This window comes from Oncorhynchus gorbuscha, linkage group LG13, assembly GCF_021184085.1.
Source record: "Oncorhynchus gorbuscha isolate QuinsamMale2020 ecotype Even-year linkage group LG13, OgorEven_v1.0, whole genome shotgun sequence".
Classification (NCBI taxonomy): domain Eukaryota; kingdom Metazoa; phylum Chordata; class Actinopteri; order Salmoniformes; family Salmonidae; genus Oncorhynchus; species Oncorhynchus gorbuscha.
In genome coordinates, this window is record NC_060185.1 from 53,840,586 (window position 1) to 53,853,150 (window position 12,565).

Sequence of the window (12,565 nt, forward strand, 5' to 3'; positions counted from 1 at the left end):
TCTTATCCAGAGCGACTTACAAATTGGTGCATTCACCTTATGACATCCAGTGGAACAGTCACTTTACAATAGTGCATCTAAATCTTAAAGGGGGGGGGTGAGAGGGATTACTTATCCTATCCTAGGTATTCCTTAAAGAGGTGGGGTTTCAGGTGTCTCCGGAAGGTGGTGATTGACTCCGCTGTCCTGGCGTCGTGAGGGAGTTTGTTCCACCATTGGGGGCCAGAGCAGCGAACAGTTTTGACTGGGCTGAGCGGGAGCTGTACTTCCTCAGTGGTAGGGAGGCGAGCAGGCCAGAGGTGGATGAACGCAGTGCCCTTGTTTGGGTGTAGGGCCTGATCAGAGCCTGGAGGTACTGAGGTGCCGTTCCCCTCACAGCTCCGTAGGCAAGCACCATGGTCTTGTAGCGGATGCGAGCTTCAACTGGAAGCCAGTGGAGAGAACGGAGGAGCGGGGTGACGTGAGAGAACTTGGGAAGGTTGAACACCAGACGGGCTGCGGCGTTTTGGATGAGTTGAAGGGGTTTAATGGCACAGGCAGGGAGCCCAGCCAACAGCGAGTTGCAGTAATCCAGACGGGAGATGACAAGTGCCTGGATTAGGACCTGCGCCGCTTCCTGTGTGAGGCAGGGTCGTACTCTGCGGATGTTGGAGAGCATGAACCTACAGGAACGGGCCACCGCCTTGATGTTGGTTGAGAACGACAGGGTGTTGTCCAGGATCACGCCAAGGTTCTTAGCGCTCTGGGAGGAGGACACAATGGAGTTGTCAACCGTGATGGCGAGATCATGGAACGGGCAGTCCTTCCCCGGGAGGAAGAGCAGCTCCGTCTTGCCGAGGTTCAGCTTGAGGTGGTGATCCGTCATCCACACTGATATGTCTGCCAGACATGCAGAGATGCGATTTGCCACCTGGTCATCAGAAGGGGGAAAGGAGAAGATTAATTGTGTGTCGTCTGCATAGCAATGATAGGAGAGACCATGTGAGGTTATGACAGAGCCAAGTGACTTGGTGTATAGCGAGAATAGGAGAGGGCCTAGAACAGAGCCCTGGGGGACACCAGTGGTGAGAGCGCGTGGTGAGGAGACAGATTCTCGCCACGCCACCTGGTAGGAGCGACCTGTCAGGTAGGACGCAATCCAAGCGTGGGCCGCGCCGGAGATGCCCAACTCGGAGAGGGTGGAGAGGAGGATCTGATGGTTCACAGTATCGAAGGCAGCCGATAGATCTAGAAGGATGAGAGCAGAGGAGAGAGAGTTAGCTTTAGCAGTGCGGAGCGCCTCCGTGATACAGAGGAGAGCAGTCTCCGTTGAATGACTAGTCTTGAAACCTGACTGATTTGGATCAAGAAGGTCATTCAGAGAGAGATAGCGGGAGAGCTGGCCAAGGACGGCACGTTCAAGAGTTTTGGAGAGAAAAGAAAGAAGGGATACTGGTCTGTAATTGTTAGAGAGGAGGGGATGGGGTCAAGCGGGCAGGTTGTTGGGCGGCCGGCCGTCACAAGACGCGAGATTTCATCTGGGGAGAGAGGGGAGAAAGAGGTCAGAGCACAGGGTAGGGCAGTGTGAGCAGAACCAGCGGTGTCGTTTGACTTAGCAAACGAGGATCGGATGTCGTCGACCTTCTTTTCAAAATGGTTGACGAAGTCATCTGCAGAGAGGGAGGAGGGGGGGGAGGAGAAGGTGGCAAAGAGCTTCCTAGGGTTAGAGGCAGATGCTTGGAATTTAGAGTGGTAGAAAGTGGCTTTAGCAGCAGAGACAGAGGAGGAAAATGTAGAGAGGAGGGAGTGAAAGGATGCCAGGTCCGCAGGGAGGCGAGTTTTCCTCCATTTCCGCTCGGCTGCCCGGAGCCCTGTTCTGTGAGCTCGCAATGAGTCATCGAGCCACGGAGCGGGAGGGGAGGACCGAGCCGGCCTGGAGGATAGGGGACATAGAGAGTCAAAGGATGCAGAGAGGGAGGAGAGGAGTGTTGAGGAGGCAGAATCAGGAGATAGGTTGGAGTAGGTTTGAGCAGAGGGAAGAGATGATAGGATGGAAGAGGAGAGAGTAGCGGGGGAGAGAGAGCGAAGGTTGGGTCGGCGCGATACCATCCGAGTAGGGGCAGTGTGGGAGGTGTTGGATGAGAGCGAGAGGGAAAAGGATACAAGGTAGTGGTCGGAGACTTGGAGGGGAGTTGCAATGAGGTTAGTGGAAGAACAGCATCTAGTAAAGATGAGGTCGAGCGTATTGCCTGCCTTGTGAGTAGGGGGGGAAGGTGAGAGGGTGAGGTCAAAAGAGGAGAGGAGTGGAAAGAAGGAGGCAGAGAGGAATGAGTCAAAGGTAGACGTGGGGAGGTTAAAGTCGCCCAGAACTGTGAGAGGTGAGCCGTCCTCGGGAAAGGAGCTTATTAAGGCATCAAGCTCATTGATGAACTCTCAGAGGGAACCTGGAGGGCGATAAATGATAAGGATGTTAAACTTGAAAGGGCTGGTAACTGTGACAGCATGGAATTCAAAGGAGGCGATAGACAGATGGGTAAGGGGAGAAAGAGAGAATGACCACTTGGGAGAGATGAGGATCCCGGTGCCATCACCCCGCTGACCAGAAGCTCTCGGGGTGTGCGAGAACACGTGGGCGGACGAAGAGAGAGCAGTAGGAGTAGCAGTGTTGTCTGTGGTGATCCATGTTTCCGTCAGTGCCAAGAAGTCGAGGGACTGGAGGGAGGCATAGGCTGAGATGAACTCTGCCTTGTTGGCCGCAGATCGGCAGTTCCAGAGGCTACCGGAGACCTGGAACTCCACGTGGGTCGTGCGCGCTGGGACCACCAGATTAGGGTGGCCGTGGCCACGCGGTGTGGAGCGTTTGTATGGTCTGTGCAGAGAGGAGAGAACAGGGATAGACAGACACATAGTTGACAGGCTACAGAAGAGGTTACGCTAATGCAAAGGAGATTGGAATGACAAGTGGACTACACGTCTCGAATGTTCAGAAAGTTAAGCTTACGTAGCAAGAATCTTATTGACTAAAATGATTAAAATGATACAGTACTGCTGAAGTAGGCTAGCTGGAAGTGGGTGCGTTGTTGACACTACACTAATCAAGTCGTTCCGTTGAGTGTAATAGTTTCGACAGCGCTGCTATTCGGGGGCTAGCTGGCTAGCTAGCAGTGTTGTTTACGTTACGTTGCGTTAAAAGAACGACAATAGCTGGCTAGCTAACCTAGAAAATCGCTCTAGACTACACAATTATCTTTGATACAAAGACGGCTATGTAGCTAGCTCTGTAGCTAGCTACGATCAAACAAATCAAACCGTTGTACTGTAATAAAATGAGATGAAAATGAGATACTACCTGTGAATGCGACCGGGTTGTGAGTCTATTCGGTAGAGTGTTGGCTAGCTGTTGGCTAGCTGTCGGCTAGCTGTTGGCTAGCTGTTGGCTAGCTAGCAGAGTCTCCTACGTTAAGGACGACAAATAGCTGGCTAGCTAACCTCGGTAAATTAAGATAATCACTCTAAGACCACACACTCTAAACTACACAATTATCTTGGATACGAAGACAGCAAAGACAGCTATGTAGCTAGCTAACACTACACTAATCAAGTCGTTCAGTTGAGTGTAATAGTTCTACAGTGCAGCTAATCGGTGGACGTTAGCTAACTGGCTAGTGAAGACTACGTTAGGACGGCGAAATACGATAATTACGCATTTATCTTTGATACAAAGACGGCTATGTAGCTAGCTAAGAAGAAATTGCTAAGATTAGACAAAACAAACCGTTGTGCTATAATGAAATGTAATGAAAATGTAATGAAAAAGTTATACTACCTGCGGAGCGAAGTGACGATGCGACCTCTCGCTCCAACCCGGAAGTTTATTATTGGTCTATTAACTCATTTACTGCCTGGTGATGTCAGCAGGCCGGCCAAAACTCCATTCTACCAAACCAGGCAAAAAATTTCAGGCGTTTATTTTCAAACCGTTAATCTAAAAAGGCATCACCATCATTTTCACAGTATTATTCCAACCCCGTAGCGTGGAAATATATGTAAAACACAGGAAAATCACATTTTCGACTGCACTGAGCCTTTACGTAATTGTATTTTAAATACAGTTTTCTGTGTATTTGAGTATTTTCATTTTTTAAATAAAGTACATGCCAATACATTCCACAAGTTTTTTTTCAAATACATTACAATATTCAACTACATGTATTTTCAAAGGAGCTTTGTCTAAATACTTACTTCGAAATGTATTAAGGTTATTTAAATAAATATGATTTGAACACAGGTCTGGGACAAATGCATAACCATATATAACCAACAACATATGGCATATCAAGAACAAGACAGGACAGATGCACACTTCAGGCATGAAGTCCAGCTATGTGGCAAGGTTGTCGATATGACTAACTCCGTTGACATGCTGTGCCTGAAGGTCACTCTCCAGTGGTGTATCTAGAGGATGGCCGGCTGGATTTTGTCAAGGTTGCGCTAGTGCAGCAGTCTGGTCCAGCAGGTCTTGGAGGAGCTGGTCAAGCCTCTGGTGGCCCTTTGTAACCTAAAGCTCAGAGCCCAGCCCTCCCCCATCCGCTGTGCCATCTGTGGCCTGTACGCTGGAGATCGGGCCTTGTTTTCCACCAACCCTAAGGAGCCACATCCACAGGAGGCTGCCGCTCAACTCAAGACCCTTGTCCAGGTAGCTAGGGATTGAGGATGTTTTGAAGGTTTCAAAATGTCACAATCAAACCTGGAGTGGGAAAGTGACAGAGAAGCTGTTATACAGGGAAATTGGCTACTCCTGTGAGGTCAAGATGTGTCTTCCTCACTGCCACTGAATTGAGGATACTGGTGTGTGTTTGAGTTTAATGTGTGTGTGGTTCAAGCAGGTCTAGGAACACTTCTATGCTGCAATAGTTTGTGTCGGGGGGCTAGGGTCAGACTGTTATATCTGGAGTATTTATCCTGTCTTGTCTGGTGTCCTGTGTGAATTTTAGTATGCTCTCTAACATTCTCTCTTCCTCTCGGAAGACCTGAGCCGTAGGGCCATGCCTCAGGACTACCTGGCCTGATGACTCCTTGCTGTCCCCAGTCCACCAGGTCGTGCTTCTGCTCCAGTTTCACCTGTTCTGCCTGCGGATATGGATCCCTGACCTGTTCACCGGACGTGCTACCTTGTCCCGGACCTGCTGTTTTCGACTCTCTCTCTCTACTGCACCTGCAGTAGAATGATCAGCTCTGATTGGCTCTGACAAGCCAACTGACATTTACTCCTGAGGTGTTGACCTGTTGCACCCTCTACAACCACTGTGATTTTGGTTGTAGAGGGTGTAAAGTACATGCCAATACATGCCTGTTACATTGGCTGAGTCACTGGCTTAATAGGGCTCTTTCATACCGTCTCTAGGAGGGGATCTTCCTGTCTGGGTTGACGCCCCCCATTTGGGTTGTGCCGTAGCGGAGATCTTTGTGTAAGTTGGTGGTTGAAGATATCCCTCTAGTGGTGTGGGGGCTGTGCTTTGGCAAAGTGGGTGGGGTTATATCCTTCTTGTTTGGCCCCGTCCGGGGGTGTCATCGGATGGGGCCATAGTGTCTCCTGACCCCTCCTGTATGATCTCCAGTATTTATGCTGCAGTAGTTTATGTGTCGGGGGGGCTAGGGTCAGTTTGTTATATCTGGAGTACTTCCCCTGTCCTATCCGGTGTCCTGTGTGAATTTAAGTATGCTCTCTCTAATTCTCTCTTTCTTTCTTTCTCTCTCTCGGAGGACCTGAGCCCTAGGACCATGCCTCAGGACTACCTGACATGATGACTCCTTGGTGTCCCCAGTCCACCTGGCCGTGCTGCTGCTCCAGTTTCAACTGTTCTGCCTGTGATTATTATTATTTGACCATGCTGGTCATTTATGAACATTTGAACATCTTGGCCATGTTCTGTTATCATCTCCACCCGGCACAGCCAGAAGAGGACTGGCCACCCCACATAGCCTGGTTCCTCTCTAGGTTTCTTCCTAGGTTTTGGCCTTTCTAGGGAGTTTTTCCTAGCCATCGTGCTTCTACACCTGCATTGCTTGCTGTTTGGGGTTTTAGGCTGGGTTTCTGTACAGCACTTTGAGATATCAGATGATGTACGAAGGGCTATATAAATACATTTGATTGGATTTTTATTTGACCCGACTGGTCATCTATGAACATTTGAAGATCTTGGCCATGTACTGTTATAATCTCCACCCAGCATAGCCAGAAGAGGAGCCCAACAAAATGCATCGGACAGAAAAGGGGTTGTCTTGGCCAACTCCTGAACATTTTTAGTGAGGCTGCTTCAGTGTTTTCTTAAATGGCATCAGAAGAGCTAACTGTATAATATAAATCCAAAAATACCAACATTTTTTATGACCTCATGTCTCTCACATCTGCATGTTCACAATAAATGTTCTAATTTATTATTCAATATGAATATTTAGTGTAATTTATAAGCAGAATTTTTACTGGTGTGGTCAAACACTTTCACCGTAACAGCAGGTGGCAGTGTCGCTGCGAAACTGCCTCCAGTGTTTCACACAGATAGAAGAAGTCGGACTTCCTGTTAACTTCCGTAAACAAAATGCTAGTTAGCTAATTCAAAATTATGAACACGATAACATGTAATGCTTCAAATTGATCACTTTATGGTAAGTAGCTAATTAACTCGCAAAATACCCATAGGCAACAGCCAGAATTGTATCAGTTACCAAAATCTTGCCAAGCAATAACATTGCAAGGCTTGTTTTGACATTGGCTAACTTGCTAATGTTTGTAACTGTTGTACGTTAGCTACACTCCGTTGTATACTCTTAGTTTGATCTAGATTGTATAATTTGAATTGCTTTACAATAAAAAAATACGTTTGCTAATGTTGGCTGGCTAGCTAGCTATTTAGCGTTGTTTTGTTTAGTTAACTTAGCTTTCTTTAAAAAAAACATCAAACCTTTTGCCACTGATTCAGCTTCACTACCAAGACTAATTTGCTAGCCAAGTATTGCTAATCAAACCCATGAACTATGATGTGCAGTAGAGGGATTTTTGATTTGTCATTGAGGTCTTGTTACCTTCATAGCATGTTGATTCAAAGGATTTCCCCCCACCATCTCGATGTCTCATGAAAATGCCAACTCGTTAACTTCTCACACTGGAAGAAATGAAGAACTGCTAAAGTGTTCAAAAGCGGAGACAAATGGAGCATCTGCAACAGACAGAGTGCTGCCAGTGAGAATTAATGGAGGTCCTGGCGTAAGAGCCCGAGAGCCAGTTATAAAAAAGCTGGGTACCAGCAGCACTGCCTTCATTGGACCTGTATGCTGTCCTCCTAAGGCAGTCCAGAGAGCTCCCAAACCCCCAAAAGTAAGGAAACTTTCCAAACCTAACATTGAAGAGACACTGAGTGAGTTCTACAAAGAGCTTGAGGAGATTGATCCAAAAGACAGCGTTGACAGTAGCACGGCCAAAAATGAAGGATCAGTTGAATTACTCACGGCTCATAACCCACCCCCTGCAAGAGAAGTGTCAAACGCAAGCCATGGCCATAAGCAACCTAATCATGTGCCTTGCCCACACTGGTATGACAACGAGCCATACCAGCCCAGGAGACCGATACCTAAGGGGCCCAGCTATGGTCCCTACTCAGATCATAATCACTGGCAACCTCCCCCACCTTTCCACAGTCAGCCATACTACAGGTTCCACAGACCTCCCCACCGCTTCCTGCCACCACCTCCAATCCCCTGCCTCCCGCCACTACCTCCCACAGACCACCGGTATCACCCCCAACGAGAGGGCTCCCAGCAGGTCCCACCTTTTCACAGGTTCCCTGTCCCTGATGGGTACAGGAACTCTCCAGACTTGGATGGCCATGCCTTTCCCCCACAGCACTCTAATAACAGAGACAGAGGGGGCTACGGTTGGAGAGATGACAAGTATGATCAGCAGGGTAATGACCAGCCTTATAACCAGCAAGGTTCTTCTGAATGGCAGCAGAGGTTTGACAGAGCACCTGAGCCAACTCTACCAGAGGATCAGCACCAACCACCAGAAGATAAAACATATGACTATGATCCTTCTCTGGTTCTCATTCTGATGAGGGGAGCCCCGGGATCTGGAAAATCAACACTGGCCAGGTATGTTTTTATCAGGGAAACATTGTTGGGTAACTAACAAACTATAATAGGTTTAGAACAAGTATATAGACATTTTATGAATCAGTAATAAAACAATTGTAAATGTGTATTTTTCAAGTATCAAGATTACAATCGAACAATTTCAACCAATAAGTCATACATTAACTGTTTACTCATGTTTGAATGAATTTACCTCTATTTTAAAAGCATTTGTTTTGAGCCATTGCATATGTGTTTCTCCAGGGAACTGCTGTCGACAGGCTCCAGTGGGCAGGTTCTGAGTACAGATGACTACTTCTCCCAGGAAGAAGGCTACCTCTACGATCCCAGTCTGCTGGGGGCCGCACACCAATGGAACCAGAACCGAGGTTGGCTCTATAGCAGTGTCTTTAAAAATGTGCTTGATTTTCTTTTCATAAAGTAGTAATAAATGAGGTCCATCGTTGCTATTGTTTTGAAATATATTTTTAAGGTATATATTCTAATTTTATTGAACACATAGAGAATGACAGTGAGAAAGAGATTTGTCGAAGGGCAGTAGCTCTGAATCAAACCTATGCCGATACAGCCAGGCTACCATCATTGCTATTAATATTATATATTGTTTTATTGGATATGTTTAATTTATTATCTTGTTTGTTTTGTAAACATGTAAAAAAAGGAGTGTATAAATGATTTTGCCTCAATGCTTTGTATTCTTTCAGCCCAAGAAGCCATGTGTAAATGCTGTTCTCCCATCATTATTGATAACACAAATATGCAAGCTTGGGAAATGAAGCCATATGTTAAACTGGTATGTTTATCCTGTTGTATTGTCTTTTTTGCAGACAATATTTTTCAGTTATCAAAAATCTACCCATTTGATGTACATTTGAATGAATATGATGAATACTTATTTCTCATCATGCAGGCCTTGGAGAGAGGATACAGTGTCAACTTTCATGAGCCTCACACCAGCTGGAAATTTGATCCCGTCGAGTTAGAGAAGTAAGTCTGTCCATGATTGTCTGCAGTAAAAGATACTATCGTCATGTAAGATGCTATGCATTTAGAGAATATACATTATTCAAATTATATACGGTACATCGTAGGGCGTTCACTCGCTGCTCTAGAATGCAGGGGAAAACAGGTCAATTCAAGAGGGTGCGACTAACTTCATGTCAAAACATAGTTTTCTTTGCCTCATGTCATCATAAATCAAATACAATGATTAGATTGTTCTCTACAGTATTAGAATCTTACTATGCTTGTACTAACAGTGTTGATGAAATAAGAACATTAGTTTGTTGTGACTGTTTATAGTTTAGACTGTGCTGCTCTTAGTTGTATCTCTTCCATTTTCGGCATTTGGAGGTGTTTCCACGCATTGAACCAATCCAAATCAACTTTACACCCTTGTTAGTTTCATCTCCAGATCATTGGCTTTAACCACGATCAATCTATGTTGAGAGGGGCTGTTATGGCGATTTAAACGGCCACACCAACAGAAATCCACTTTTTCGAGGTGAAAGATGATGGCCAGAGTTTACCCATGCTGTACAACGATTTATGTCAAAGGGTCATTTTTGTCAAAAGTATGATATATTTGGCCTTAACGTGGGAAATCTGAAGTGAGACATTTGTGGTAATCCATGTCAATGCCGTGTCTTCCTTGAAAATTATAGGTGGGTCTAATACTGATTGGTTAAAAGCGCATTCCAGCTGGTGTCCATTCCACAAATTACAACAGGCTAAATCTATGCCGTTAAAATGCCTATGTACTCTGTTCCATCTGACTGCGCAATCCACTGTCTCATCAGCCCAGCCAGGCAAGTTATAAACTTGATCTCTACTATAAAAAGCATATTGACATTATCTCACATTTTTTAAGACTAACATTTAGTTTTCAACAGAGGAAATTTGTATCAACCTTTGTCTGTCTCTCCGACATTTGCATCATTGTTTCAATATACATATTCGATCTCCAGCTGTCCCATAGTAATGAACGTGTAGGAGTCCGGACGAGATATGCAGGCAGCGTTTCTCAGCAAGTTGAAATCATGAATCAGCTGGCTTCATTTTTATGGATATATACAAAGAAATGTCAATTGAAAATAGGTTCAACAAAAAGTGCAGCTAGTTTGCAGTCTTTGCAGCTTCAGTTTGAAGTTATTGTGTTAACTGTGTTGTTGGCTAGCTCCTTTAAACAACAGTGTTCTGACGAGAGAGCAACAACAACAAAAAATCACTAGAAAAACAGCTTAAACAAACACAAATGCAGCTACTGTTATTCTGGCTGCATTGTTTGGCGTGACTAAGTTAGCTGTAGTTGACTAACTAGCAAGCAAAGGATAAGAACGTTGCCAGCCAGTATGGCAATGGAACATTTAGAACAAACGACTGGGTCGCGTCCATAGATGCAGAACCAAAAGACTGAACGCCTGAGTCGTGTCTCTTGCAACCCGAACCAATAGAACGAACGACCAGCCGGCTTGGATAGCAACCCTATATTTGTATCGGGGCTATATCTTGTGGAAGGATTAAATAGTATGAATAAATGCATCAAAGTGTTTAAAGAAAATATGTCAATCATTATTTGAATATGTTGGTAACCCATTGTATAAAAGTCATAATGCACTTGAAGCCAGTGTTTGGAGGATATATTGGCACGGTTTGCCAATATATCCTCCAAGCACCTGTGCCAAAATATCCTCCAAACGGTTTCTCGGGCATTATCACTTAAATGATACGGCACCCATGGAAGAAAAACAAGTCCCTTATCTATGTTGTGCTTTTACATTTGTATTAGTGTTTCGAATCCGATGCCCAGGATGTTACATGTCATTTGCGGTGTGCATCAAGGGCAAAGTCGTAGATTCCTATCATTTCGCTTCCCCTGTGAGAACCATGAGCACGGTCTGACTTGGCTTTGCTGTACTGAAGCCTAGCAGCAGCCTACCTACTATAGGATGCACCTTAGCTAGCTACACTGACACCTGTCTGTGCCCTATTTGTTGATATTGATCCACTCCCTGTGGAAATCACCACAACGTTCCTTCCCCACCCCCAATTTATGATTATGTATTGTAATGAATAGACATTACAATTACATAATAGCCTGCATCATTCTTCGGACGTGGAACGTTAACGAACATTTCCGCTCTAGGACTAGATAAATCGAAATAGGAGCGATATAACTTCCTCGGGAGGGGTCCATTAAATGGAAAGACCATGACAACTGGAACAGATCACTTTCGAGGAGGGTATATGTTGAAATTTAGTCTGTTAGCTTTGTAAATGAATATACTGTGTGTATAGAAACCGTGCATTCAAAAGTATTTAGACTCATTGAATTTATCAAAATTGTTAGGTTACAGCCTTATCCTAAAATGGATGAAATAAAATGCCCTCATCAATCTACACACAGTACCCCGTAATAACAATTTGAAAACAGGTTTTTTGAAATGTATTACTATTTAATCCACTTTAGTATAAGGTTGTTGGATTCTGGGTTAAACTTGGAACATTGCTATCCTAGAGCGTTGATATATCAGAGGTAAGACTGGTATCTGAGGGGTGATAGAGACTTGTTTTTACATAGACTGGTTTTTACATTTTACATGATAGAGACTGGTTTTTACAAACCTTGAATGAGACTCGTTTTCTAGGTTAACACCCTATAATTGAATGCCTGTTTTTTATATGTTTTGCATGAAGACATACTTTATAGCTTATTTATAAAACAAATCGTATGTAGTGCAGAAGAAACCTCCCAATACACCCGTCCTTCCCCCCTCCAGGAGAAACAAGCACAGTGTGTCAAGGGAGAAGATTGGGCAGATGCTGGAGCGGTTTGAGCTGCCCATATCATTGGACATTGTGATGAACTCCCAGGAGCCCATTAGACCCACAAGACATCCCTCACAGCAGCAGAGACACACATGGGCCAACCACTCAGACTTCCACTAGTCTCGATGTCCTGGTGTATTCATTAGTGTACACCATAGCAAAATGTTCTTCACTTTCGCAAAACGCTATGCGAAGGAAAACAAAAGCAAGTCTTTCCTATTGCAAGTTTAAGTAGTCCCTCCCCATTTCTGCTTTTCCCCCCCTAGTAAATACAACCCTGATGACTATCAACCAACCACAGTCAATGATCAGAGACAGAGTTGTATTACAAATGTCTTTTTTTAAATGATACTACCAGCATTTTACAGGATTGTTACTGTATTTGATTTATACTGGCAGAATTTAAACCTATTTTTGTGAAAATAACATTTTCAGTGGCACTGAAGTAACTTTTTTTCCTATGTATTTCAACTGTATAAATTACAGGGTTTTTATTTATTTTTACTATTTTCTCCATTGTAGAATAGTAGTGACATCAAAACTATGAAATAACACATGGAATCATGTAGTAACCAAAAAAGGGTTAAACAAATCTAAATATATTTTATAT

General features: G+C 44.6%; 1 protein-coding gene across 2 annotated transcripts; it reads left to right on the top strand.

The window, feature by feature from the left end:
- The first annotated feature begins 6,514 nt into the window (after window positions 1-6,514).
- Window positions 6,515-12,565, top strand: LOC123993161 (NEDD4-binding protein 2-like 2). Of its 2 annotated transcripts, none has more exons than XM_046295012.1 (6): window positions 6,515-6,645; window positions 7,071-8,127; window positions 8,371-8,495; window positions 8,832-8,920; window positions 9,038-9,114; window positions 11,907-12,565. In XM_046295012.1, exons 2-6 carry the CDS (start codon window positions 7,106-7,108, stop codon window positions 12,073-12,075), a joined length of 1,482 nt encoding a protein of 493 aa, XP_046150968.1. In that variant the 5' UTR covers window positions 6,515-6,645; window positions 7,071-7,105; the 3' UTR covers window positions 12,076-12,565. The 2 variants fall into 2 exon arrangements, with proteins under 2 accessions (XP_046150968.1, XP_046150969.1); XM_046295013.1 differs by having other exon boundaries at window positions 6,534-6,645; window positions 7,988-8,127.